The following is a 27,005-nucleotide window of genomic DNA, read 5'->3' as shown; positions in this document are numbered from 1 at the left end:
CGATCATAGTATGTAATGACGACGACTGAGGTGTTGTACTTTGAACAATTGTCTTTCAAGACGATGTCATTGTTTTGTAATTTGATGACGTCATTACACTGAAAATTGTGATTAAAGGCAAGGTATCAAAACCAGCCGATTATAGGTTTTATGTCTGCGGGACGTATTTTTCCCAAGTTGCCAGAAATGGCATAGCGACCTCAGTCGTTACATGGCCGCTTTTCCGTCTAGCAATGCAATAGATGTTCACACGGCCACGTTAGTTGAGTGGGCATTGACTTTCCCCCTGTTATATCTATACATTGTTTTTTTTTTTTTGTCTTACCATTTCCGTGGATGACCCGTGGCCGAGTGGTTACAGAAACGGTTTCGCATGCACGCTCAATATAACTTCAAGGTGCCTATATCACATTCTTTTCTTTGTCGATCACAGATGACTGTCATCTGATGACCACAAGCGTATCACCTAACTCGTCCTCAATGTGACGAGTTTTCATGTCTCGTTTCTTTTTATTCTTCTTTCTTTCTGGACAATTTTGTGTCATCAATATCTCAAGAATGACATTACGGAATGACATGACATTTTCAGGGAACATGTCTCATGACAATATCTAGCCACAATAAGGTTTTCATGACAGTAACATATCTATGACGTCGTCTAGGCGCCATTTTGTGATTTTTGGACCATGTTACATGATCGATCATAACTTCATAACTAAAGGTCATTTCTGTATCATTTTTTGTGGACATAAAGTTCAGGTCACGTTCTATCTTACTTCTTTTGATGCTAATTACCTAGGACATCATTAAGTGCGCGTAAGCGCGCGTCAAAATTTTAAAAGGCTCAAAACAACTTTCCAATGGGAAATCTCGAAGTTTCAGACAATTTTATGCGTTTCAAACAATTTTGCGCGTGCGCGTCCGTCCGCGCATTTTCGCGCGCACAGCGCGTCAGCAACATGAAAATACACTTTTTTTGACAGATTTGGATTCCTGATACTTTGAGCAACAATATCCATTGATTTCTAATCGATTCCTACAAATAACAAAGCAATGCACTTGCGTCAAAGTTCAAATTTCGCCTGCGCGTCTATGTGCAAATATAGTGAAAAAACATGTCTTTGTTTATTTCGCCATAGCTCTTTAAAACGTCAGGTGACCCTATGTTTTTATTGCATATTACAAAAGCATATAAATTGGACTTGACGTTTCAAGTATCATTATTTCCATAATTACATTATGACGTCATCATATCGTCATCTGAAATCAAAAAAGTGGAATTAATTTTTTTGAGGTACTGTTTCTGACATTCATTTGCTCGTATCTCTGTTGTTTAAGCTCAATATTATCCCAAATTCAGATATGTTGTACTTTGAACATTTGCCTTTCAAGTCCATGTCATGGTTTTGAAATTTGATGACGTCATCATGCTTTAAATTGTGTTTAAAGGTAAAGACGCAAAATCGGACAAGTTTACGTGTATTGTCTATGGGAGGTGATTTTTTTAGAAACCATGCATTGACTTGACAACGTTTAAGCACCTTTATCTCAGCTGATTTTGCTTCATTTCCTCTGAAACTTATTTATGTTGTAGATGTGACAATAAGCTGCAGTAATCATGCATTTTATTCTTTGAAATCTCCTCATGAGGTTGACAATTTTGCAATTTAAAACTGAAAATGAGAATGGAATGCGGACCAAACGATTCGTGATTCATCTTTCACGTACATAAGCTTACGTTCCTCTAATTTTCTCGTCGAGACGTATGGCCGAGTGGTTAGAGGCGTCGTCTTAGAAACGTGAGGTTGCACACGTACGGGTTCGATCCTCACAAGAGCACGAAAGAAAATAATAATTTTTTTTTAACTTTTTTTCTTCAATGGAGTACTACACCTTCGTCCATGTAGAAATCACGTTTGCATGTAAACACACCTATACGCACACACTCACACAGTATACCTTTGTTTTGCGTTGGAGACTGCATTACTTCGTCTGCTGCAAAATTATAGTTTTGCAGGTTGGGCTTTTCAAACTGATACAGTATACTGTAACAAAATGAAATTTGTTCATATCAATTCAGTAACACAATGTAGTCGTGGTTACTTTGTGCTGATTTATACATGTAACAAGCTATACATTGTAAAAAAGGTATTCAGTCTTCTGTATTGATGATTATTTGTCAATTAGTGGTTTTTGTGGAGTTTCAGATAGTGATAAAAAGTATGGATGATAAGTGCAGCGATAATTCCTATAGTTAGTTCAAAGCTGTGTTACAGATGTTTGATACATACATTTAGCATTGTGTGTGTGTATATACGTGTGTATACAGGTTGGCCATATGACACATTCTAGACAATTACTCTTAATTGATTAGCAAACGTGATCAGCTATGGAACTGAATATGGTACTAATGTATGATGTTAATGATTCTAATTAAACTGTGACGAGTTTAAAGGGATAGCGTAACTGTGTGTAAAAATAAGGCAATTATAAGGATATTTTAGGGCAATTTGATAACCATGCCTATAATAATTTCATACAGGTACTAATGCCTCCCTCATATTCATGTGATAGATCGTCATGTCAATAGCAAACTGACAACGTATGATGAATGTGTTATATATTGAACAACTGTCTTTCAAGTCCATAACGTTCCCCATATTTTCCCGTCGAGACGTGTCGCCGAGTGGTTAAAGGCGACGTCTCAGAGACGTGAGGTTGCAGGTTCGAACCTCACAAGATCACGAAACAAAATACTTAGCTACTTTACTGTTTTTTTTTCTTCAATTTTGTATTACATATTCGTCCATGTAGAAATCACGTTCGTATATAAACGCACCTATACACACACACAGACACACACACACGGCATATCCCTCTTTTTTGTGTGTTGGAGACCACATTGCTTCGACTGCAGCAAAATTTTGCAGGTTGACTTTGTCAAACCGATCATAGTATGTAATGACGACGACTGAGGTGTTGTACTTTGAACAATTTTCTTTCAAGACCATGTCATTGTTTTGTAATTTGATGACGTCATTACACTGAAAATTGTGATTAAAGGCAAGGTATCAAAACCAGCCGATTATAGGTTTTATGTCTGCGGGACGTATTTTTCCCAAGTTGCCAGAAATGGTATAGCGACCTCAGTCGTTACAAGGCCGCTTTTCCGTCTAGCAATGCAATAGATGTTCACACGGCCGCGTTAGTTGAGTGGGCATTGACTTTCCCCCCGTTATATCTATACATTGTTGTTGTTTTTCTGTCTTACCATTTCCGTGGATGACCCGTGGCCGAGTGGTTACAGAAACGGTTTCGCATGCACGCTCAATATAACTTCAAGGTGCCTATATCACATTCTTTTCTTTGTCGATCACAGATGACTGTCATCTGATGACCACAAGCGTATCACCTAACTCGTCCTCAATGTGACGAGTTTTCATGTCTCGTTGTTGATTTGTTGTTATGTTTCTTTGGCTTGACTCTACTGGTTACAGTCAACTTCCACATTGAATGGAGTTTTGCTTTAAAATGGCAATAGTTCATATCTTTAGTTACATTCTTCACTGTCACTGTGGTGGGCACGCATCATGCAGAACATACATGTTACTGAGCACACAGTTCTACCCTATTGTACTTCCTTACATTTTGGTATGTTAAAAGTGGGTGCAGTGTAGTAGTCACAGACAAGACAAACAAACATCTCTAGCACTTCTTCTTTCAAAAGACAAAAATCATGCACTCACCTGGACAGTGATGTCACAATCACCTCGGCCAATCAGCATCAAGTCCTGCTGGAGGATGTGGAGCATCCCCGTGTTGGCAACCAAGCACCATGCCATGACAACGACATGCCACAAATCCAAGGAAAGGAGGGTGGGAAAAGCGGGAGGAAAAAAAAAAAAGAACAGGGATTGGTGGGCCTCCTTTAGGGGACTCCACTAAACTTCTAACACACAGTGCTGCTAGCTTGAACTGGGGACTATGGTGTAGGTTCTATGGCACAGTTTTCATGGATGCACACATCTAAGCACACATACACAGTATGCAAGGGGGGGGGGGACTGGTTAAACAGTCATATGCAACCAAACTTGTGTGCCACCAAGTCATGGAAACCAGTCCTGTAAGAAACATGCATTATTCGCAGTCTCCTTGCATTCCACACATAGTTGCCCTCAGCTTGTGATTACTGCTACAGCGACCTGGTGCAGATTTGCCGTTTCCTGTGCTGCTGACTGTGGCAGATCTGCATTTCCAGATGAAATCCCCCTCGGCTGATCCTGGCCCAGAATGTCTAGAGCGCATGTCTACTAGTAAGAGCATAGATTGGGGCCAAAACTAGGGCAACGCCACACAAGGTCAATGAACTTTTATCTTTGGGGTCAGCTTTGTTGTTGTCAGTGTTGCCATCATGCTGTCATTCCTTACACAATACACCAATTCACAAGAACAAGCTGTGATGCAAAGACAGGAAACAAACAAAACATACATTCTATTAGCCATGCATTTTAAGTACAAGATACAAATACATTAGTTACGTTCAGACGGGAGCCCTTAACTTCGAAGTTAGGAAACTTCGAGGTTAGAGCTTGTAGTTAGGGACCGTGAAGACGCACTCGTAGTTAGCAAACCTCGAGGTTTGCTCGATGTTTCGAGCCACGAGAAATCTTATGGTTAGCGCTCTAACCACGAGCCGCGGGGGGTCTCCACTCGTAGTTACGCACCGTGTGGACACAAAAAACAACGAACTCGAAGTTAAGAGTGACCTCGCCGTAAACCCCAGCCCCACAATTTCCCTCTGCTTCCGGGTCAACCTCCCAAACGTACACCACAAATACACTACACGTGAAAAACCTATGACGCACGACACAACAACATCATCTTTTCTTCCCATGCGCTTGATCTCTGAAACTGAACACGTCGAACTCGCTACTGTATTCTATATTCTTCTCCGACGCTAAAAAAAAATGTTTTCGACGAATATCTTCATAAAGGCATAAAGTCATCAGTGCAGTGCTATCTCTGCATACCATGACAGAGAAAAAGAGTACCTGTAAGCGAGTCCGACAGGGTTGGACTAAAGAATAAATAGACGCCTTGTTAGCAGTTTGGGGTGAAACTTCCGGTTTTGTGGTTTTAACATCGAGTGGGACCCACTCGTAGTTACGGGGGGCAGAAGCTTAACAACGAGGTTTCGTAACCTCGAGGTTAAGATTCGTCGTGTGGACACACGTCGTAGTTAGGGGGCAAGAGCTAAACCTCGAGGTTTCCTAACCTCGAGGTTAGGGCCTGCCGTCTGAACGTAACTACTCTAACAAGTGACTTTTGACTGCTTTGATATAAAACTTATTTCTTGTACCAACACTGGTCACAAACTTCATGAGTGACCCATGAGTGAATATGCTCACATCATTGAAGCAAACAACCAACAGTCACCTATCTCTACACAAGTACATGCAATTCATTTTCATTCTCAAACATGCACAATGCACTTTATTAAAAGCAGAGTTGCAGGTCATGCTGTATTACTTGTAAGTGTTCACATTATGCAATGTTGGCCTTTGTTGTGTATTGACTGGTATGTCATTGAAAGAAACAAATGCCTTTTGATTCATACATGCACCAGACTACGCTGCACTACAAGCATTATACAGTTTTGAACAAGTTCTCGGTACAAGTTTGTAAAGGCCTACATTGTAAACCTTGGCCATAACTAGGGGACTTCCGAAAGAAGAAAAGATGATTCAACAGGTTATGCAATGAGTCAGGTGCATTGTAAATGTGCGTGCATAAATTAACTATCGTGAGACATACTGAAGCCCCCAGTTTGTGTATGTGACTTGGTAAAATAGACATTAACATTAAAACTAAACCCCCCAAAAAAGCAAAAAAACAAAAAACAAAACCAGCACCGAAACCAAACAGGTCTATACCACTTCCACACTGAACATCCTGTAAACATTCCTGTACCACTACAGGGTCATATAAAGTGTAAACATATTAACAGTGACCGTTATATGCAGCAACTTTCCATTTTGATCATGGTAGAGAATGTCATATCATCACACATGGTATGTCACTACAATACCTGTATAATTTGTACAAATACAGTAAAGAATCTCCACACAAAAAAAAGAGGAAAAGACTGTCACTCTCTTTGTAAACTGCTTCTCTCACATTGAAAGAGAAAAGATGAATCAAACTAAACTATTTACAGTACAATGAAAAAATGCCCACACAAAGAAACCTTTAAAAACATTTACGAAAACACAACTTTTCACTGTAACATAAAGGAATATATATGTAAAAAATGGAAAAGGCAAAGACCAGTGCATAGGGTCTGTCACTATGGACAAGATACCTGAAACATAGCACAATTCAGCAATTTTACCACTTTTTGTTTCATGTACAGGACTTGTACACAACTACAAATATGGTATACTATACTGCGAGGGCACGCATAGAGAATCTGCTTCAACCTTCCGAAGAACAAATTTCATACAATTTTCAAACCATTGTATGAGTTGTTATCCAATTTTGTATTCACAGATAAACGCAAGCGTGTATGTACGTGTAGTGATGTACAGTACTTGTACAAAGTACATCACTGCACCAAACATACAGGTAATCCTCTATTTAAAACAAAATCTTAAATCTTTAAGTGGCATACGTCCAATATTCGCCGTACAACAAAAAGCAAACCTAAATGAAAAAAAAAAAACAATGACGAATACAAATCTGAAACAAATCATAATTTATTCATTCAAGGTCCTACAAACAAACCCACTTTATGCCTGCATGCTCAGGGCAAGTAAAACTCTCTATTAGGGAAATTAGTATTCATTTGCCAGATTTATTAAAAAACAATGGGACCTCAACGCTATCCATAAACCCTCTCGGCAAAAAGGGAAAATACTACTTTAATGTCTCGCAGCTGTGACATAACACTTTCTGGCTAATATTCACAAACAATTTACGTATGCAATGACAATGTCAGCAAGATTACAAAGAATATCTCACCATACTTGATCCCTTCTCAGTCATATGTTAAAAATAAAATCTTCATTTGACAGCAAAGTTTTGCACGTAGTGACAAGCTGGAGATCTTGCTTGGAGAAAGTGTAAAGTCGCACTGCCTCACAAAGCCTCCCTTATCTGAATGAAAGTTATGACGAGACTCACGCAGTTTTTACCTCCTTGCATATTAATTGTGAGCTTTATGAGAGAAATGCATGTAAATGGGATCTGCCCATTCATTTATTGCCAAAAGAAGCACATTAGCCTAATCCCCTTCCCTGCGGGACACATTTCATCACAAATTGCACGATATATTTCCATTAAGACGCCCTAACAGGATGAACTCACGCCTAGTCTCAAGATCGCAGACTCATTCCTTCTCTTCCCGGCACAAGTCAAGTTGCTTGTCCCTGTCATTCCATCTCAAATGTGACATAAGTTTCTAGTCAACTCGCATGCAAAACTGGAATGTGCATATTTTCTGCATCGACAGATATATTTTTAGCATTCCACATCATTTCTGGGTTTAATGTGCAAACACAACAGCCGTGTGACTGCATCGACATACCACACTGGCACGCTGCCCCATTGTCACCTACCAAGTCTAAGTGCAGTACGCAAAACAGCTCTTTTTTTCTTTCTTTTTTGCTTGCATGAATCACTGATGAGTCATACGGGGGCATACACCTTGACGACGATCGCACAACGTGGAGGCATTGTCCCCTGCTCCCTGCTCAACGTCCCTAACTAATAACGGAATCAGAAGCTTTTCTCCGGTCACCATCTGGACTCTGATCAATATTGCAGACATATGCATGACAGAGAGATATGGGAGTATCACATGATGTCATCTCCAGATGCCTAATCTACAGTGAATTGCTATTGTGCATACATGCTTCTTATTGTCATCATTATCATGGGAAAAAATGGTCTTTTAAAAACATTTCATTTCTCATATTCACACAAAAAAAGAATGTAAGGAAGATCGCAGAAACCTCGGAAATATATCAAACAAGCATCAACACTTTTTTTGAAAGAGAGCACTGGCTACTTAAAGGGATGATACAAACTGTTCAGTATTGGTGGAGATGAGAATTGGGCTTTTAACTTTTTGCGAGATACCAAGAAAACACTCATGATATAGTACAGAGCATACCATTTTAAGAGGAATTCAATGTTTATTTGATGAAAATCGGGTTTGGAATGACTGAAACATCCAAAAACAAAGTAAAACAAAGTGATCGAAATAAAAGGTGGGTCCCACACTTTATTAGAATCACTCTGTTTTGGATATCTCAGGCATTTCAAAACCAATTTTCATCAAATAAACACTGAATTCCTCATGGACTTACATGCTTCATAAGAGGTTTCTCATTATCTCACCAAAAAATGATAGAAACCTGAAATTAGGTCTCAACCAAAACTATACAATCCCTTTAAAACATGCAAACTCTGTACACGTGTACAATGTATGTCACAGTAATGTTTGATGAATTACAATGACCATGCAAAACTTTTTTTCAGTGGTCTCTGTATATTTTCTCTAAGTTATAATTTATGTTATTTGAAATAATTGAAAGTATTAAGTGAAACTGGGAGAATACTCCCAAATTCAGCTTCCAGTAGGTTTGAAATTGGTAACAAGGTATGTACAAATACACATTGAAATCAACTGCTCTCAACATTTTCTGATCCCATTCATTTCATTTCAATATTTTTGTATTGTTATGGGTACTTTCAGTCATCTCCTACAACTGTACTTTGAGCCATTGCTCATCCAATTTTTAACATCTACCACATACAGGTATATATACATATAGTGTTCATGCCGAAATAAAAATCTTCCTTTTATAGTTATCACGTCATTTAATCTTGTTAGGTTCAACCCTGTATTCATGAAATTCTGCTGTTTTGACAATATTACCTATTTCATGATTTTGTTGTTTTGTCTATACACCTTGTACCTAGAGTGTCAAATATAGAACATACCATGGTCTCAACAAAACAAGACATACGTGTATCTACAAAATGGGATGATATCAAGTCTAGGTATGAAAAAATGCCCATTGTTTATGACATTCCACATTCATTTTGCAGTCATAGACAACCAAAAGACATAGGCCTATTACCTCGTATGTCGTGTACAGAATACAACTTGCTCATTTTCACTGGCTACAATCACACATTAGACTCCCACTATCACTACCAAGTAAATTTCAGAGCAGTATGAAACCATAATCCATTGCTATTGCCCTCTCCCATCAATCTTTGTAATGCAAGATTCAACCTATTAAAGGAGCATTCCAGACGATTTTCATCATGGAGTACATAAATCAACAGCTCCATGTATAGATTTGTGGAATTTATTGTGGTCCTTGAACAGAGAAACCAATACTCTGAAAAATCTTAAAACAAATTACACTGAACAATGGTGATGACATAGGAGCCTCACATATTTCAGAAATGTAGCAGTGTAATTCCATTACAATACTGCTTGCTTAACAAATTCACCTGTGTAGAATCTATGCATATCTTCTTTTGGCATGTCATCATCCTTGTTCATTGCAATTTGTTATAAATTTTGAAAACATTCTTATTCCTAATCCCAATCACTATAAATTCTTAAACTCTGTACTCAGTATAACTAATGTATAGTTGTTCAAATGTAAAAGTCTGAAAATCATCTGGAGGTCTCCTTTAGGAGAAAAATTGTGTGTGGCTTTTTTTGACCAATTATTGATTATACTTGTTTTGATATTACTGGCATCTTTTTTTAGATGACAAACCACAGCATAAATTACAATCACACTTCATTTCAATGTAGAATGACGGTAGAATATGTATACAGTGTATAATTTAAAAATGGCATTTCTTTTCGTATCTCTGCATGGACAGCAACATTATGGCATGAATTTTGCGTTATAATATTGTAATTACATAGCATCAGCACCGATGACCAAGGGGTTGTACAGTAGTGCAATACTACTGCAGTAATGCGAGGCCTTGATGTACCATGCTTCCCATCACTTCCTCATGGGCCAGGGCACGAATGATTTGACTGTGACATCGCACTGTCCTCTCTGTAAATATTTGCACATGAATTCATTGAGCACTCCCAACAACACATACCGATATCGTGAGTCGGCAAACTAATCCAGCATGACTCTACACAAGACATCACACTGCATCGGCTCAGCAAAAGGGGCCAAGGGCACAGGTATCGAGAGAAAGAGAGCCGGTATCATCAGCATCAATTTTATCAACCCTGGATTTTTTTTGGGGGAGGGGGTGCGACCACTCTGCATCAACACTGGGCCATGGAATATGAACACAGCATATTTGTGAAAAATAAGTCCTGTTTTTGGTTCCATACTGTATCAGATCTTAACTTCCCAGCAGCCTTCTTTAAGCCTTCTCTACTCCAACGTGATTGCTTGACGTCAGCAGTGCTATAACGATTTCTTCTACCCAGTAGAATCTCGGCTTGCCTTTTATCAAGGCACACTTGCATCATAAGTTGCATGATTGTTTTCCCCTAGGTACAGTCAAAGATATTCATGGAGCCCTGGAGGATCTCAAATGACCTAAACAGATCAAAACAATACTGAGCTATATCAATGTACAGTGTATATTTGAATAACTTTTTCTGCTAAAACATGCTGATCTGCTGAGTAGTAAACCCACTTCTCTCAAGTTCTGCTTACCTCTGACTTCTTATTTAAAGCGATATATTTTGCGCTCGGTCAAACAAGCCTCTGACCAACAAAAGAAGGAAGTCTTGGAAATATTAATACACTACAAACACAATCTCATTATACAATGTATATCTGTACAAAGCACTCAAATAATCTATTTCTTTTATCAAAGAAGGGGAGTAAAAAGCCAACATTCATTCTCAGCAAAATACCTAAGTTCATTCAATTACAAGAGATTGGTTTAAATACATGCTTTTTGCACGCAGTTGAAAAAAGGAGTCCAATGTTGCTTGCCGTTCACTGCTAGCAGTCATTAGAGGGTTCTGACCATCCCACAGTTACACAAACGATAAAACCATGGACCTACAATGGATGCCTTGACTAAAGGCTAAGTCTAGACCGACTACCTGCTTCAGCAGCGAGGCCCCTCGGAATCAGGACATCATGAATGTTGGTGTTCTCTCCCCCGTTCTCTCTCCCTCTCTGTCTAATACCCTTTCTCTCACACCCTCCTACTTTCCATTACCGCACAGACTGTGTGCTATGCAGTCTGTCACACTGAACTTACACGTGGAGGTTTACAACTGTCAAGCAGAGCAAGACACGCTATTCTAGGCAGATGTGTGTGAAGTATAGCACTGAAGCTTCACATACAGCTTGAAGTACACCAGGAAGGACATCTTCTGGCAAAAATTATTGCACTACATCTGCGACTGCAATGTACATGTACATGTGATCATCACAAAATATACAATACGGTACTACACATTAAAGACCTAATAAAATGCTTGCAAAATGTCTTAATATGCAAAAGAAATGTAAAATATATGTCATGATTATCAATGTAAATATGTTGTCAGTGTCGTTCCGGATTTTATTGCTTCTAGAAACTCCCCCAAATATCACATTTTTGGAGGACCCCGTTGCAGCTTTTGCGAAAAAGATAGTCACGTGACCAACACCCCTGAACCGATTGATGACGTATAAGCACGGAGTTGTGCTCAGTTAGCAGACGCCGCTCAGCACAAGCACTCAGATTACTAGCTTGGTACACGCGCGTACACGATAGCTAGCCCGGCCGCGGCCAGGCCTGGGCCCCGCGGGATGTGCGCTCCCGGTCGACCCACTGACTGTCGACATGTACGCATTACCACGTACATTATCACTACGTTAGCTTGCACAGATACCTGGTACCTCGAGCATAATGTCTTCCCCTATATGGGTAAACTTCGACATTGATGATGATGATGATGATGAAGACTGCAGCTCTGACGATAGCGGAGAAGAAGAGGAGGCACGTGAAGTTGAAGGGGAAGATGGGGAGGGAGAGGCAGCCGATGAACCAGAACGTTATCGTGGGGCTGCACCTTACCGATATGAACCAGCTGCATCTCCCCCGCGGCCCGCTGCCAGTGCAAGAGCGTATGAACATGGCACCAAGCCCGAGAATAGACCTCACGGAAACGATCGCCTGGGAAATACAGAGTGGTATGTCTGGTATGCCCCCATATAGTTTAACGTTAGAAAGGATATACTGTATTCTACATGATTGACATTGTAAGTTGTAACTATTTGTCTAGTAAGTAGATTAGAAGAACAGGCCCAGCTCGCTCACAAAGTGAGCGGCTATACTCCGGCCGCAGCAAGCAAGCGGGAGCGTCCCGGCCGTGGCCTGGCCCGTCGGCCGGCGCTTACAAGTTAAACTACCAGTAGTAGTCTAGTAGTAGATCTAGTAGCAGTCTACAAGTAGTTATAGTAGTCTACGTAGTAGTCTACTAGTACTACTACTAGTAGTAGTACTATTACCACTACGGCACTAGGTCTAGTAGACTAGTAAGTAGTAATAGCAGAATCTTTGGTATAGTACAGAGGCTACACTCTAACGCCTAGTGGTTAGGGGGATATGTTGTTAGTAATGTTACAGGGTGGGTCGTGGCTCAAAAAAAAAAAAAAAAAAAAAGGCCTAACCAGTTTCCCATAGTCAGCTTCTGCAACATTTGTTATCAGTAATTTAGATGCGCCATTTTCTAAGAAAAACGATACCAAGAATTATCGTCAATTTCGGTCGAGTAGTTTTTGTTTTATGCTAAAAATCATACTGTGGAAGGAAGCCCAAACGCCGTGCTTATCTACCGATGAATGCCACGGTGGGGCTGGATTCACGAGTAGGTCTAGGCCTATAAAGCAGGCGAGTCGCCGTAGTATTAGTACAGACACGCAGTGGTGGTGGGGCTATCGTGAAATAGGCCCCACCGCAGTGCGCGTGCACCGTACCCGTGCGTTTAAATAGCAAGCAAGGGTAGGTCCTCCTAGGGTTTAGGGTTAGGTAGGGTTGTATTTACGGTTAAATTGGCCGTTAAATTAGTCGAGGGCCATATTATGAAGTCATTTTCGCCGCATTCACGAGTATTCACTGTGGAAGGCAGCCCCACCGCCGTGCTTACCTACCGAGATGAATGCCACACGGTGGGGCTGAAACAGGCGAGTCGCCGTAGTATATACTATAGTACAGACTCGCAGTGGTGAGGCCTATTTCACGAGTTTGCCGAAAATAATGGATATCCAAGCGTACCACAGTTGTAATCTGTATTATTGGCAGTATTAAATCCGATACAGTTCATTAAATATTCTTTTGTCTAAAGGCTTAGCCAATGACAATAGTGCAGCGCAGCACCTGCTATGCGCTCGCTAGCTCGCTCCCCCGCCAGCGCTAGCCAGTGCAGCCGCCGGCCGGCTGCCGCTGCGCTGCGCTAGCATAGCCTTGCCAGCTCGCTGGCTACGGCTAGCGAACGACTCCGTTCTTAGACGTCATCACAATTTAGAAGTGATAGTGCGCCGCATGCGGCGAAAGTATAGCAAGTTTTCCAAAACCGAGGAAATTGCATCCATTATGTTAACAAATATAGAACAAAATTCAGAACAGTAAAAAAAAACCGCACAACCTTAGAATGACTTAGAATTTAACATTTAATATTATTACATCATTGAGAAAAAAATGCCTAAACCATTTTATTAGGTCTTTAAGTATTCTGATCATTCGTACTTGATTAAATATTGAATTAGTTTGAGGGTTCTTTGTACTAGATGTACTTTTGGTCTGCTAACTGATCTAATCACTTCCAATGGACCTGACAATTCAATCTCATCTGAATCTGAAGTCAAGCAAAAAACACAAAGACTCATGTTCAATGATACAAAATCTTGCTCATAAAAATTACAGTTTCAACACTTTATTATCATACATTGAAAGGTCTGACATTACATTGTAGAGGTTGCCTGGGGCCCCAAGAAAAAGATGTCGAGCCACCACTTTTGAAGAAATGATATGTTTTGGTGGCAAAATTGGGTCACCAAAATATTGTGAGTGTGTACTTCGTACATTGTTTTTTTTTTTTTCTCTCATCCAGAAGAGGGGAGAATAACTGGTGGTTCAGTATCTGACAACTGTGTGCATTTCAACTAACTGTCATGACCAAGGGGTGCCAGATTGCCACAAGACTTCACGGCCAAATTCAGTCTACTTTATGGCCGAATTTAACTAAACTATCTTTTCTCAAGGTAAAATTTTACAGCCATATTTCCTTTCCAGTGACAGAAAACGCTCTCTCAAAAATATTCATATTATGACTTAGCCATATACTATTCATACAAGATAAGCTTAAAATGCTAGTACACCTCACTAAAAAGACTACACTTAGAATATCGAACAGTCAAACAATTATCAGCTCAGTCTTAATATCCAGGATTAAATATCATCGAAATGACTTTACTTATAAATGATCTCATACAGAGATTTCTATCATTACCTGCAATATTTCAATTCAATATTCATCTACATTTTTTTAATTTGACCCGTATTCTACAAGCATGACGTTAAACACTATGTAATGATGTTGATAAACCCGCACGATGAAGCAACCATTTGTACAATTACACTGTACCTCTGCCAAGAACGTTATGTTTTTGCTGGCATTGGTTTGTTTGTTTATTTGTTTGTACGTGTGCAAAATAACTCAAAAAGTTGTAAACCCATTTGAACAAAACTTAAAGGAGAGTTGATAATGATATTTAGAATAGATGATGAAATTTTGGTAGTGCTCTGGGAATTTTTATGAATTTTTGAAAGATTTTTTAAAATCTTTTCCCAGATGAGGTCACTGAACTTGGTACCTGAACGGGATGATATAGTATTGGTGGAGATGAAGATTGAGCTCTTAACATTTTGCGAGATACTACAATGTATAGAGAGCACTTATGTTAATGCTACAGAGCATACCATTCTAATCAGTTTTGAAATGGCTCAGATATTGAAAAACAAAGTAAAATCCTAATACAAGGTGAGTCCCACCTTTTATTAGGATCACTCTGTTTTAGCTACACTGTACATCAGCCACTTCACAACCAATTTTCATCAAATAAACATTGAATTCCTCTTGGAATTATATGTATATAATACTCTTTCATATTTCATAAGAGGTTTCTCATTATCTCATCTAAAAAAGTTAGACACCTGAAGCCAGGTCTAAACCAAAACTTCACCATCCCAAGGGATGGGAAAAACTTTACCATCCCAAAAGGGATGGTATAGTTTTGGTTAAGATGGGGTTTGGGTTTTAACTTTTTGGGAGATGATTAGAAACTGCTCATATGAATTATATTAAAGAGCATACAATTCTAAAGGAATGAAAGTCGGTTTTGACATGGCTGAGATATTGAGAGACAAAGTGAAACCAAGTGGTAATAATAAAAGGTGGGTCCAACCTTTTATTAGAATCTCTTTGTTTCTGGACATCTCAGCCATTTCAAAACCAATTTTCATCAAATAAACTTTGAATTCCTCTTAGAATTGTAGGCTCTTTCATATCTTTTAGGAGATTTCATAGGAAATTTCTCATTATCTCACAAAAATACTGGAAACCTGAAGCCCCATCACAACAAATACTACACCATCCCTTTAAACTGTGCGTATTTGAGAGGTTTGCCGATGATGGAAAATACAAAAGACAGAAAAATCTGTCTGTCCAGAAAAGTTTTTAATCATTTTCTGATATTTACGGCTCTCCTACGGCTCTCCTCCGTACACAGACGGAAGCATGTCATACAGTACACAGGGCTCCACATTAACTTTTCATTTTGGTGGCCCCGAGAGAAAAATTTGGTGCCCCCCCCCCCAATTTGTTTTTGTTTTTTTAATGAGTCACACAGTCACTGCATGCATTTATGCATTTCCGGCACAAAAAGTTACCAATTTATTGACATAGGCCCCTATTTTTCAAAAAAATTTGGTGGCCCGAAATTTGAACTTTTTTGAAATTTGGTGGCCTGACTTTCATTTTTGGTGGCCCCGGGCCACCGGGCCACCGTTAGTGTCGAGCCCTGCAGTACATGTCACTGTAGGGGACTCTTAACCACTGTCCCAATGGAGAATTGGATAAGGTACCTCACCCTTCTCAACTGCATCTAATTCACAGTTCTAGATTGGCAAATTTGAACTTTAACAGTAAAATCAACATTTCATAAATACAATGCACTCATCAGCTGTTTGAAACATCCAAGATTTGGGTGAAATTTTTATGGAAGAACATACAACTACCAGCCTGTCGATACGATCATAATCAGCTCTGCAACATATGAATCCATTAGCCAATCACATGCGACGTACGTGCAACGGGAATGACCAATATGGCTAATTAAAGGATGGCTTATGCACACATCAAATGGCGACTTACAGCTAGCGAACAGCGACGTTGCGATATCGCCAATATGGATACAAATTTCTGCAATCTAAGCTAGTTACTGTATTTCGATTGCACAACAAAGTTATCCCGAATATTGCTGCATAAAATGTCATGTCATGTCAAACTTGTTTAAATGTAAAAAAGCTGTATGAATATGGGGTTGTTCGGTCCATGCATGACAGCGGGCAGAGCAGCCCTACAGGGGCCAGGACAGCCTTCAGTCTGTATGGGGGGGGGGGGGGGATTCTGTGAAGCTAGATGTAGTCTCCGTGGAACATATCCCCAACAACGAGATACAGACTTCTGAGTTCATTTTTTTGCGTCATGATTTTCTTTTTATTGGTTTTGTCAAAACTGAGAGTACATTCACAATATTACGAATTTAAACTTAGTGCTCGAACAACTTACTAGTAATTTAGTCAATAAACGTAAGTGTACCGATATAGTGATTGTACGGAGCATCTGGCTTGTCATAGACGTTTGTGCGGTCATTTTTCAAATGAAGGTGGCTATGACTTGGGGAGCGCTGCAAAGAAGTGGAGGAAACAACCAGAAAACAGGAGGAAACAGTGGAAGAGGTGAGTCAAAATGTTTACTGATTAATCCTGTAGTTCTATGTATCTTTTCCAGATTGGTTTGAAAACCAAGCTGGAAAAAATAATAACCATTTTTATGCAGGGGGAACTGGGTCAAGTTCACAATAGCATATGTATCAATGGTGTCTGTCTAAGAAGCGATAAACTGACCCAGCAAATGTCATTATTATAGATGAGAAGTTTTTCGCGGAATGAGACATACTTGTCCGGTCAAGGTGAAAATTAGCTGCCAGGCAGAGGGATGCACTCTCAGAATCAGAGTGCTTTTCTGACGTTAGTTTGTATTGGGACACTTCCCCAGCCCTGCCAGGCCATACATCCCACCCCATTCGCATTCCAATCACAGAAACAACCAAATCATGCCAGAGCAAGACAGACTCGAGATCTACAAATAGTATAACAGGCCCCTAAATCACTAATTACCATACATGATCTTAAAAAATCATAGTTTGTAGATTATACAGTGTCCCAGTGACAGAGCTACCAAGTCTCACGCATTCTGCGTGAGACTCAAGCATTTAGGGTCTGTCTCACGATCTCACGCATGGCACCCATTTTTCTCACGCATCTGGTGAAGTCTGCAATTTGGGCCAAAAATACGGAGCATAGCTCAAAGGATTAAAGTGATAGTTGCAATTGAAGGTATATTTCCCTTTTGCCTTTCAAAATTAGTACAAAATAGTCACTTAAGTATGCACCAGATCGCATCATTAAGAGCTAATAATAAAAAAAAAAAGCTCCCTACCATGGGTGGGGGACACCCTCCTCGTTCGCGTGCGCATGCGCACAAACGCCGAGACGCCGAGACATAAAAATCTCACTCATAAAAGTTTTTTGAACTTGGCATCTCTGCAGCGACAGTGTCAGTGTCACTACCTACCTGTATCGATGCCACTGACTTTACTGTTGCCCTAACTACACGCAGCGCTGTCGCGAAGCGACAGCGCTGCACCTCTATTCCTTCGCGGACGTTGTTATCGTTCACTGTTTCCTTCATGAATATCTTTATTAATGGTGGAAAACTAAAATATAAGGAATTATCGTAATCTATGACCATCATTCAATAACCGGTATGCGATTTTTTGTTTAATTACGTCTAAAACTTACCGAAATCTATGGCTGAAATCAGGTCTGTAAACGTCCTTACTGCTTCACTCCTCATCTGCGTGTTATATGAATGGCATTCACTCTCGTATACTACAACGTAGGTAGTCGGGGCGGAAGTGATGAGATAGTCGGATGACCCCGACTAAAAAAGTTCAAATCATTGCCGGTGCAGCACGCGCGGATCTACTACAAGCTTTACGTAACACATGAAACGCACGGGCGCACGGGCGTACGTAAAAAGCAACCACTTCTGAATGCGCATGCGTGGTAGTTTGTTGCTTTTGTGAAGCTCTCGAAGGAAAAGATGCCACCGCACGATCTACTCCGAAAAATTCAACAATAAGGTCTGGATACCAACAAAACGCCGAATTCAACTCAACCATCAGGAAAATACGCTGTAGGTAGACTCTAAGTGTTGCAAATTATATTACTCTTAAAATCATACAAAATAAAAGGTATAAATTTATGTGATTTTGCCGTCAATAGTGACGGTCGTTTACAACGTTGAAACACTAACACATGTCAGACCCTGTGCGCAGCACAGTGTCTGGTCAGGCTACTGTTGCCCTGATTCTGAATGCTTGATAATACTAGATATCTTACACCACTGAGATTAACTTTCTAGGCCTACCTCTCACAAAGTTGTTAGATCTATGCTTACACCTGTAGGTGCCTGTGGGTGTCAACTATCAAACGGGGCACCCAGCCAGTGGCAGTGCGTGGTACGGGATAAATCCCTGGGCAATCCTCAGAGTAGACTTCAGCCAAACACACACTCAGTACACTGTAGAAATCTGCATCACGGTTTTCACACCCTGATCGTCACACAGGAATAGACACAGCTACAGCGGCCCAACATCAACAAGTGAACAAGTTATAACGTCTCTTCGTGAAATAAACGTATCATTTTGGCTCAATTTACTTACCTAGTACCCAAATATATTTGTCTTCCTCAAAATCTCTGTGGTATTCTAACACACGACGGCCAAAAACGGAGTTTCTTGGACGAGCTGAATACTACATTCCCTCACAATACCGAATACACGTATAACGCGCATACATATCACATGAATACAGACCAACCTCTTTGATACACAGACTTGCGCCTAGCGCCTGCTGCGCCTCTTGTTACTGCCGATTCACTCTGTAGCTGTGATAGTACACTGTACGTGTGTGTCCGCTACGAACTATGGTAACAATAGTACGCAAAGCAAAAATGAAGAAGAGGAAGAATGAAGAAGAGGAAAAAGGAGATGAAGAAGAAGAAGAAGAAGAAGAAGAAGAAGAAGAAGAAGAAGAAGAAGAAGAAGAAGAAGAAGAAGAAGAAGAAGAAGAAGAAGAAGAAGAAGAAGAAGAAGAAGAAGAAGAAGAAGAAGGAGAAGAAGAAGAAGAAGAAGAAGAAGAAAAGGAAGAAGAGGAATGAAAGAGAGAAAGAAGAAAGAAATTAGAGAAATCTGCTATTCAGAGTTGTGAATTTTTGGCATTAATTTGTCTGTAAATGTGCAAATGAATTTGGTACCCGGTAATAGTTCAGTAGTCGTTTGCAAATGACAGAGTTTTCATGTGTTTTATGTAATGGTGATTAACACTTTTTAGGCCATATTAGTTCAGAATATGTTGAACATAAAGGTGACTTTTTTTATGATCTATGATTGCAGTGGGTTGGAAACGACAGTACCTCAATGCTCATTGCATTTCATGAAACACAAGACATTAGGGCCTACCTATCATTTTATCTATCGTCTTTCTTTACCTTTATATATATATATATATATATATATATATGAACTCATGTTTTATGATAGACAGTAAATGGTAGTTTATTTGTTATGATTTGGTAGTTTATTTGTTATGATGGAAAATAATATTATGTCTGATTATTTTGATGATAATTTAAGGGAATTGATGGTTGAAGGAGGGAAAGTGAAGAAGAGGACGGTAAAGTTTATAAGGAGGGGAAAGAGAAGAAGAAGAAGATGAGTAGATTTAAAAAAAGTTGTGGTTAGTCAGGTTATTTGTATGAACAATAGAGATTATTTATGAAAATGAGATATCAACTGATTTTGTTCCCACATGTGCAAGGTCTGAAAGTTTTTTCAAGTGTGTTTATATGATTTTGATTTTTTGTTTTTATGTATCTTTTTGACAGAGAAGAATATAATCAATGTTTTATTGAAAGTCATAACGCCCATGCATTCTGTGTTTTATTACTCTAGTTCAGCCTTTGCAGGCACGCCGAAACTTTCTCTCTCCGATAAAACATTCAACTTTGCTAAAAACCGCATGTTAATTCACCTCTGTTAAGGTGTTTTTTTTTTCTCTCTCTCTCTTTGAAATGATGTGTTTTAATTATGGGCCCTCCATTCATTCATTCATTTCTGATTTTACTTCATTTTTTCTCACCTGCCAGAATTAGTCTTAAGCAGACTTTCTAGCTCAGTTTAATTGCCATATTACGTTCCTCTGTTCTGTGTCATGAGAAATATGAAGTTTTGTATTTTGAACAATTTTATTGATATGAATTCTTGTGTTTTGTATATTTTGATGAATGTAATATTGATTTAGAGAGTAAATGGTATTTCAATTTTCATAATGAAAAACATGTATGATCATGATAATGATAATTTCAGGGAATAAGAAGAGGTTGAAGGAGGAAAAGTGAAGAAGAGGATGTTGAAGTTTATAAGGAGAGGAAAAGAGAAAATGAAGAAAAAGAAGATGAGTAGATGAAAAGAAAGTTGATTTTATAGCAAGGTTATTTGTTTAAACAAAAGAGATTATTTATGGAAACAAGAACAGAGATGTGAATGATTGCAATTGTATTATTTTTTTGTTTTGTTAATGGTAAAAATTAACTTTATTGTGCAATAGTAAATATTTTTAATGTATGTTTGTATATTTGAATGTATTCAATGATGATCCTTGTAAGATGTCTGCAATTCAGCCTCCTGGCTGCAAGAGATGTTATTCAATAAATACCTTTCAATAATAATAATAATAATAATAATAATAAATATATATGTGTGTGTATATAATATATATATATATATATATGTATATATATATACATATATATATATATGTAAATATATACATGTATATATGTATATGTATGTATATATATATACATGTATATATATATATATATATATATATATATATATATATATATATGAAGAGCTTGCTCGCAAAAACCGACAAGTCCATTTTTTATGATTTTGAAGTACGGTCTCTGTCATAAAGTACAAAATAATACCTTTTAAATGATATATTGGTCACTACATATGAAGGTACATTTTTGAAGTTATGGTCAAAAGAAGCAAAAATTTTCTTATTATTTTTGACCAAACTCTTCATATATATGTATATATGTATATATATATATATGTATGTATATATATATATATATATATATATATATATATATATCTTGTTAATGCCATGATCGTGATTGTCAATTTACTAGTAAATCCAGTAAGGAAACCTAATTCAATGCCACACACTCTTCAATAGCTAGCCATGCAGCTAGGGCTTATAATTCTACCTGGGCTGAATTAAGCCAAGGTAGGCCTACATGACAGACCTCCAGTGGAGATACTTTTCTGTATTAATGTATTGCTTTCTTCTCTGGATATCTTGTAAGTCATTGCCTTTATTTCACCCTCTTTACTCTTGTCCCTGTAACTGTGTGTTCAAGTCCGAGTTAATTTATTTTCCCATTATTCAATCCCTTATTCTGTTTAAACACATTTTTTTTCTTTTAACATCCGTCAGTGTGCTGCCGTCCCCCTCCCCCCCCCCAATTATCATTTCATTTTCGCATATTGTATGTATATATTGTACATAGTTTTCAGGCTGAAATTTCCAGTTTTGTGTATCTGGTGGCTTTTTGTTTTGTATCTGTAAATAGGAGTTTCTGCAATTTGCAAGCTTTGCTTCTCAGCAGGACTCCTATCTTTTCCACCTCATGTATTATATGTTAACTCTTTTTTAGCTATCTGTCATGTTTGTGTTTTGTTTGTTTGTTTGTTTGTTTTATTTCCGTCATAAACATACATACAGATATAAAAGACAACATATGAGGTACAGGGAAAATGATACATCATGCATAAAAATGAAGCATACATACATAGCAAATGAATAATGTGACACATCATCGATATACCAAAAAAAAAATGAGGAAATAGAATGTACAGTAGGATTATATAGAGAGATAACGGCTGGATAGCCCATAATCAGCTGCACTTTTCTGGTGCCGCTGGTCTTCCATGGGGACCAGTTATAAAGGGTTGTGGAAAAGAAAAAAAGAGAGTAGAAGATTACATAATTATATAAATACAACATTATAATACATTTGTAGTCTCATGAAAACTTATAATGCAATAATCATACAAAATCTCAGGGCAAAGTACGCTTTATTGAAAAGTGTGGATACATTTCTCGTGTATCAGACAAAAGTATATATATATATATATATATATATATATATATATATATCTAGATATGTTTACGCAGATGGAATTAAACCAATTCAAAAAGGGACCGTTTAAAATCCTTCAGTGACTTGCAGTCACGGACAGCATGAGGAAGGCTGTTATATAGTTTGGCTCCCCTGTAGAAAAATGCACGTTTGCAGAAGTTTGTCCGAGGTTTTGGAAGGCTGAGGCTATAGTACCGAAATAGGTAGGGTTTGGGGGAATAATATATATTTTCGTGTAAATAGGTAGGTGTTAAATCATTCAAAATCTTGAAAATCATTACTCCGACATGAAATTTTTGACGGGATTTTAACGTTTCCCACTGTAATATATCATGTATTAACCTGACAGAAAAATGTAATTTAGGATTGACCTTCAGAATAATTCTTCCTGCTCTATTTTGCAGTTTTTGCAATTGATTTATATGTTTTTCACAAGAAGACTCCCAAAATAACATTTGCATAATCCAAATGAGGAAGAATAACATTGCGATATATCAAATTCAAAGAATTTCTGTTTATGAAATATGTCAAACGACGAAGGAAGGAAATCATACGGCCTACTTTTTCACACAGATAATTTACATGAACGTCCCATCTGAGTTCATCATCAATGTACAATCCTAAATACTTCAAACTTTTAACCTGATTAATTTCATATCCTTTTATACTTAAATCCAAACTATTATATCTTTTCAACATATATCTATTACCAATTAACATACTCACAGTTTTATCATAATTAATTTTCAATTTGTTCTTGGACATCCAACTATCTAATACAAATAGTTCCTTATTCAATATTGTTTGTACTTTTTGTGGGTCTTTGTGAGAAAAATAAATAACAGTGTCATCCGCATATAAATGCACATTACATGAATCAAATATGGACGGTAAGTCATTAATAAATATGATAAACAACAATGGACCCAATATCGATGCCTGTGGCACACCGAGCTTAATATCCAGTTCTTCAGAGGTACAATTTCCTATACTAGTTACTATTTTTCTGTCAGATAAGTAATTTTCAAACCATTTAAGGGTGGGGCCGTTAATACCTATTGTGAAAAGTTTATGCAGCAGACATTTAGGGTTGATCATATCAAAAGCTTTTTGCAAATCTACAAAAACTGCACCAGTGTATAATCCGTTATCCAAAGACTTCAACCATTCATCGGTTACTTTAATCAGTGCCGTGGAGGTTGAATGTTTTGGCCGAAATCCGGATTGTTCCATTACGAGTATATCATTTCTACTTAAATGTTGAAGTAATTGTTTTTGTATAATCTTTTCAAGAATTTTTGATAAACACGATAAAATAGACATTGGTCTGTAATTATTTGGAATCAATCTATCACCCTTTTTATGTAGAGGAATGATTTTTGCTATCTTTCATTTATTTGGAACTTTTCCTTGGGTTATAGATTTATTAATCAAAAAAGTTATTGGTCGAACAATTGCATCCTTTGACATTTTTAGGATCTTTACTGATATTCCATCTAATCCGACTGACTTCTTATTTTCTAATTGTTCTATTTCCTTTGAAACTTCACTTTCTCTTACAGTAGAAAACGTTAATGGATATTGCACACATGGTTCGCAAGTGGCAGTATCAGTACAGATTCTGTCTATAACAGGTTCTACTACAGTATCAGCTGATTCAGAAATCAAACTGGTTGCAACATTGGCAAAATGGTGATTAAATTCGTTTGCCATACTTTGACACTGACTGGGTGGAGGCTGAGAGGAAGAACATTTTTTGGGTAATACTGATGATAATGTTTTCCATGAGTTACTATAACTTTGATCTTTAGTTAATTGTTCCGTAAAATATTTGCGTTTAGACTTCATAATAAAAGATGTTACTTTATTTTTTTGATTTACGATATTCTTTCCAGATACTCTCATCTTTGGTTTTTATTGCTTTCCTTTTTAATAGATCTCTTTCCTTCATTAATTTAAAAATTGTTTCATTTAACCATGGTGATTGAGTTTTCCGAACTCTCTTGGTTTTTACGGGCATATGCTTATCAACAACTTCAAATAACAATTTTTCAAATTTTCCAGTACATTTATCAATACAATCCTCCTCTTCAACTTCCACCCAGTTCTGTTTTGAGAGATCAGCCTTGAATATATCTATATCTACATCTTTGGTTTTTCTGTATGTAACATATTTCACACCTGAATGAACCTGATGAGCTTTCCAGATTAGGTAGCTCATTGAGTGATCACTTACTCCATTGTGTATAACACCATGCGATTTGATCATCTCAATGCTATTTGTTAGCATACTAATGATCTATTAAAGAAGCTGTTTTGTATGTTATTCTGGTACATTCGCTGTAATTGACGAAATGCAAAGAATAAATGCTATTAATCTGTTTGTATCGATTCACAACATAGTCATCTACCTCTTTACTAATGTCGAGATTTATATCTCCCATAACAATCAGATGACAATCGATGCTTTCGGTGAATTCTAAGAATTGTTCATATTGATCTAAAACATCACAAGTAGAGTTCGGAGGTCGATACCAATTTGTTAGTAATATAGGTTTGGAATTTTTGATGCGTAAAAGAATAGGAATGGCTTCCAAATCAGAAATAGGAGAGTCATTCAATAAATCAAATTCTAAACTGTTATGTACATAAAATGATACACCGCCACCAGACCTGTTGCGATCTTTACGAACTATGTTATAATGAGGAATCTCAATTTAAATTCACTATCATAAATTGAATTATCAAGTCTTGTCTCATTAAGAGCGAGAACATGTATGTCGTTATGATATAAGATTGTTCGTATCTCATCGATGTGTTTCGTCAGGCTAACAATATTCAATTGAACAAATTTCAAACCTTTAACCGAGAGCTTGTTATACACCATAGTTTCGGCTGAATTGGGTAGGGATTGAGCATCGGTTTGTCCTTCTGAATTAACATTGATTACATCATTTTGTTCACTATGATTTTCGATATCTGATTCATAGAATGGTAAAAGTTTCATGATACACTTTGGGCATTCCCATCCAGCGAACTGATGAGAAGCATCATTGTATAAATGCAGTGGTACACTAGCACACGAGACATGTATACCCATTGGTTACAAGATATGCACAAGAGACCCTTTTGACCTGTTTTGACAGCACATTTGCATAAAACACAGGGAAAGGTGATAACCATGAGACAATACGAGGGGAAACTCATACACACACTAAAAAAAAAGATAAGTAAGAAAGTATAAAGCGTAAAAGGGAGAAAAAAAAACTGACACAGAAAAATTGATTATGTTCACAAAGTTATTACTTTCGAAAAAAAAAAGTGATAAGTTGATAATATCAATATACAAAACAGTTACAATGTAGTCAGAAAGTCACATCGCTTTAGTGAAGCGTGAATATTATTTTGTGACTCAATAAACGTATACTATACATAGGCTTACACACATTTGGCTGAAACAGAAATGGGCGAGTAGGCTGAACTGCTGGCCTGCAAGGCATGCACATTCAGCGAAACCGGGCATTATCTAATGACAACACGTTGTTACAAAGGTTGTTGACCCCTTGCTATATAAAAGCGGAGGAGAAATAGACTTACACGTCTAATTCGACTGTATATTGTCCATAAACTAACGCACAATATACTTGAACGAAAATTGGGCAAATAGGTTGTATTCAGTAGCCTGCAAAATATGTAATACATTCAAAGAAACCATGTAGTATCTATATCACATGTTGATATACATGAGGTATTGACCTCTTGCTATTAAGCAGTGCAAAAAAAAAGGTTTGCACGTCTAATTCAACCGTATATTGTAAACTAACACACAAATTTTGCTTGAACAAATCGGGCAATATATTGTATTGAGTAGTCTGCAAGACATGTACTGCCATAACTTTGATTAGTACGAGAAGACAAACCACGTGTTATCTATATCACAAGTTGATACACATGGGGTATTGACCTCTTGTCATTAAGCAGAGTATATAGAAACAGGCTTACACGTCTAATTCAACCATAGTAAACCAACACACAAATTTTGCTTGAACAAAATCGGGCAATAGATTGTATTGAGTAGTCTGTAAGACAGACACGGTCATAGCTTTGTCAGAACAAAACAACAAAACAATGTATTATCTATATCACAAGTTGACACGCATGGGGTATTGACCTCTTGCTATTGAGCAGAGCAGAAATAGGCTTACACGTCTAATTCAACCGTATATAATAAACTAACACAAAAATTTTGCTTGAAAAAAAAAAATGGGGAATAGATTGTATGAAGTAGTCTGCATAACATGTACGGTCAATAGCTATGTCAGTATGAAACAACAAAACCATGTATTAATTGTAACATAGATTGACACACGTG

The 27,005-nt window shown here is 37.8% G+C and overlaps 1 protein-coding gene across 1 annotated transcript in view; it reads right to left on the bottom strand.

Annotated features, from left to right (window-relative positions):
• Positions 1 to 19,106, bottom strand: part of LOC139719351 (uncharacterized) — a 93,852-nt gene extending 74,746 nt beyond the window's left edge. Inside the window, exons 1-2 of the mRNA XM_071630766.1 lie at positions 19,080 to 19,106; positions 3,747 to 4,454 (exon numbers count right to left, since the gene is read on the bottom strand). Of these exons, the coding sequence (XP_071486867.1) occupies positions 3,747 to 3,842 (96 nt within the window). The 5' untranslated portion in view covers positions 3,843 to 4,454; positions 19,080 to 19,106. The remainder of the gene's footprint in view (positions 1 to 3,746; positions 4,455 to 19,079) is intronic.
• Positions 19,107 to 27,005: the final 7,899 nt, after the last annotated feature.

This window comes from Diadema antillarum, unplaced genomic scaffold (genome assembly GCF_040938485.1).
Source record: "Diadema antillarum isolate AM-2024a unplaced genomic scaffold, OU_Dant_1.0 scf00000109, whole genome shotgun sequence".
Lineage (NCBI taxonomy): Eukaryota > Metazoa > Echinodermata > Echinoidea > Diadematoida > Diadematidae > Diadema > Diadema antillarum.
Note: the sequence above shows the minus strand (reverse complement) of the source record. Positions and strands in the feature narration are given on the sequence as shown.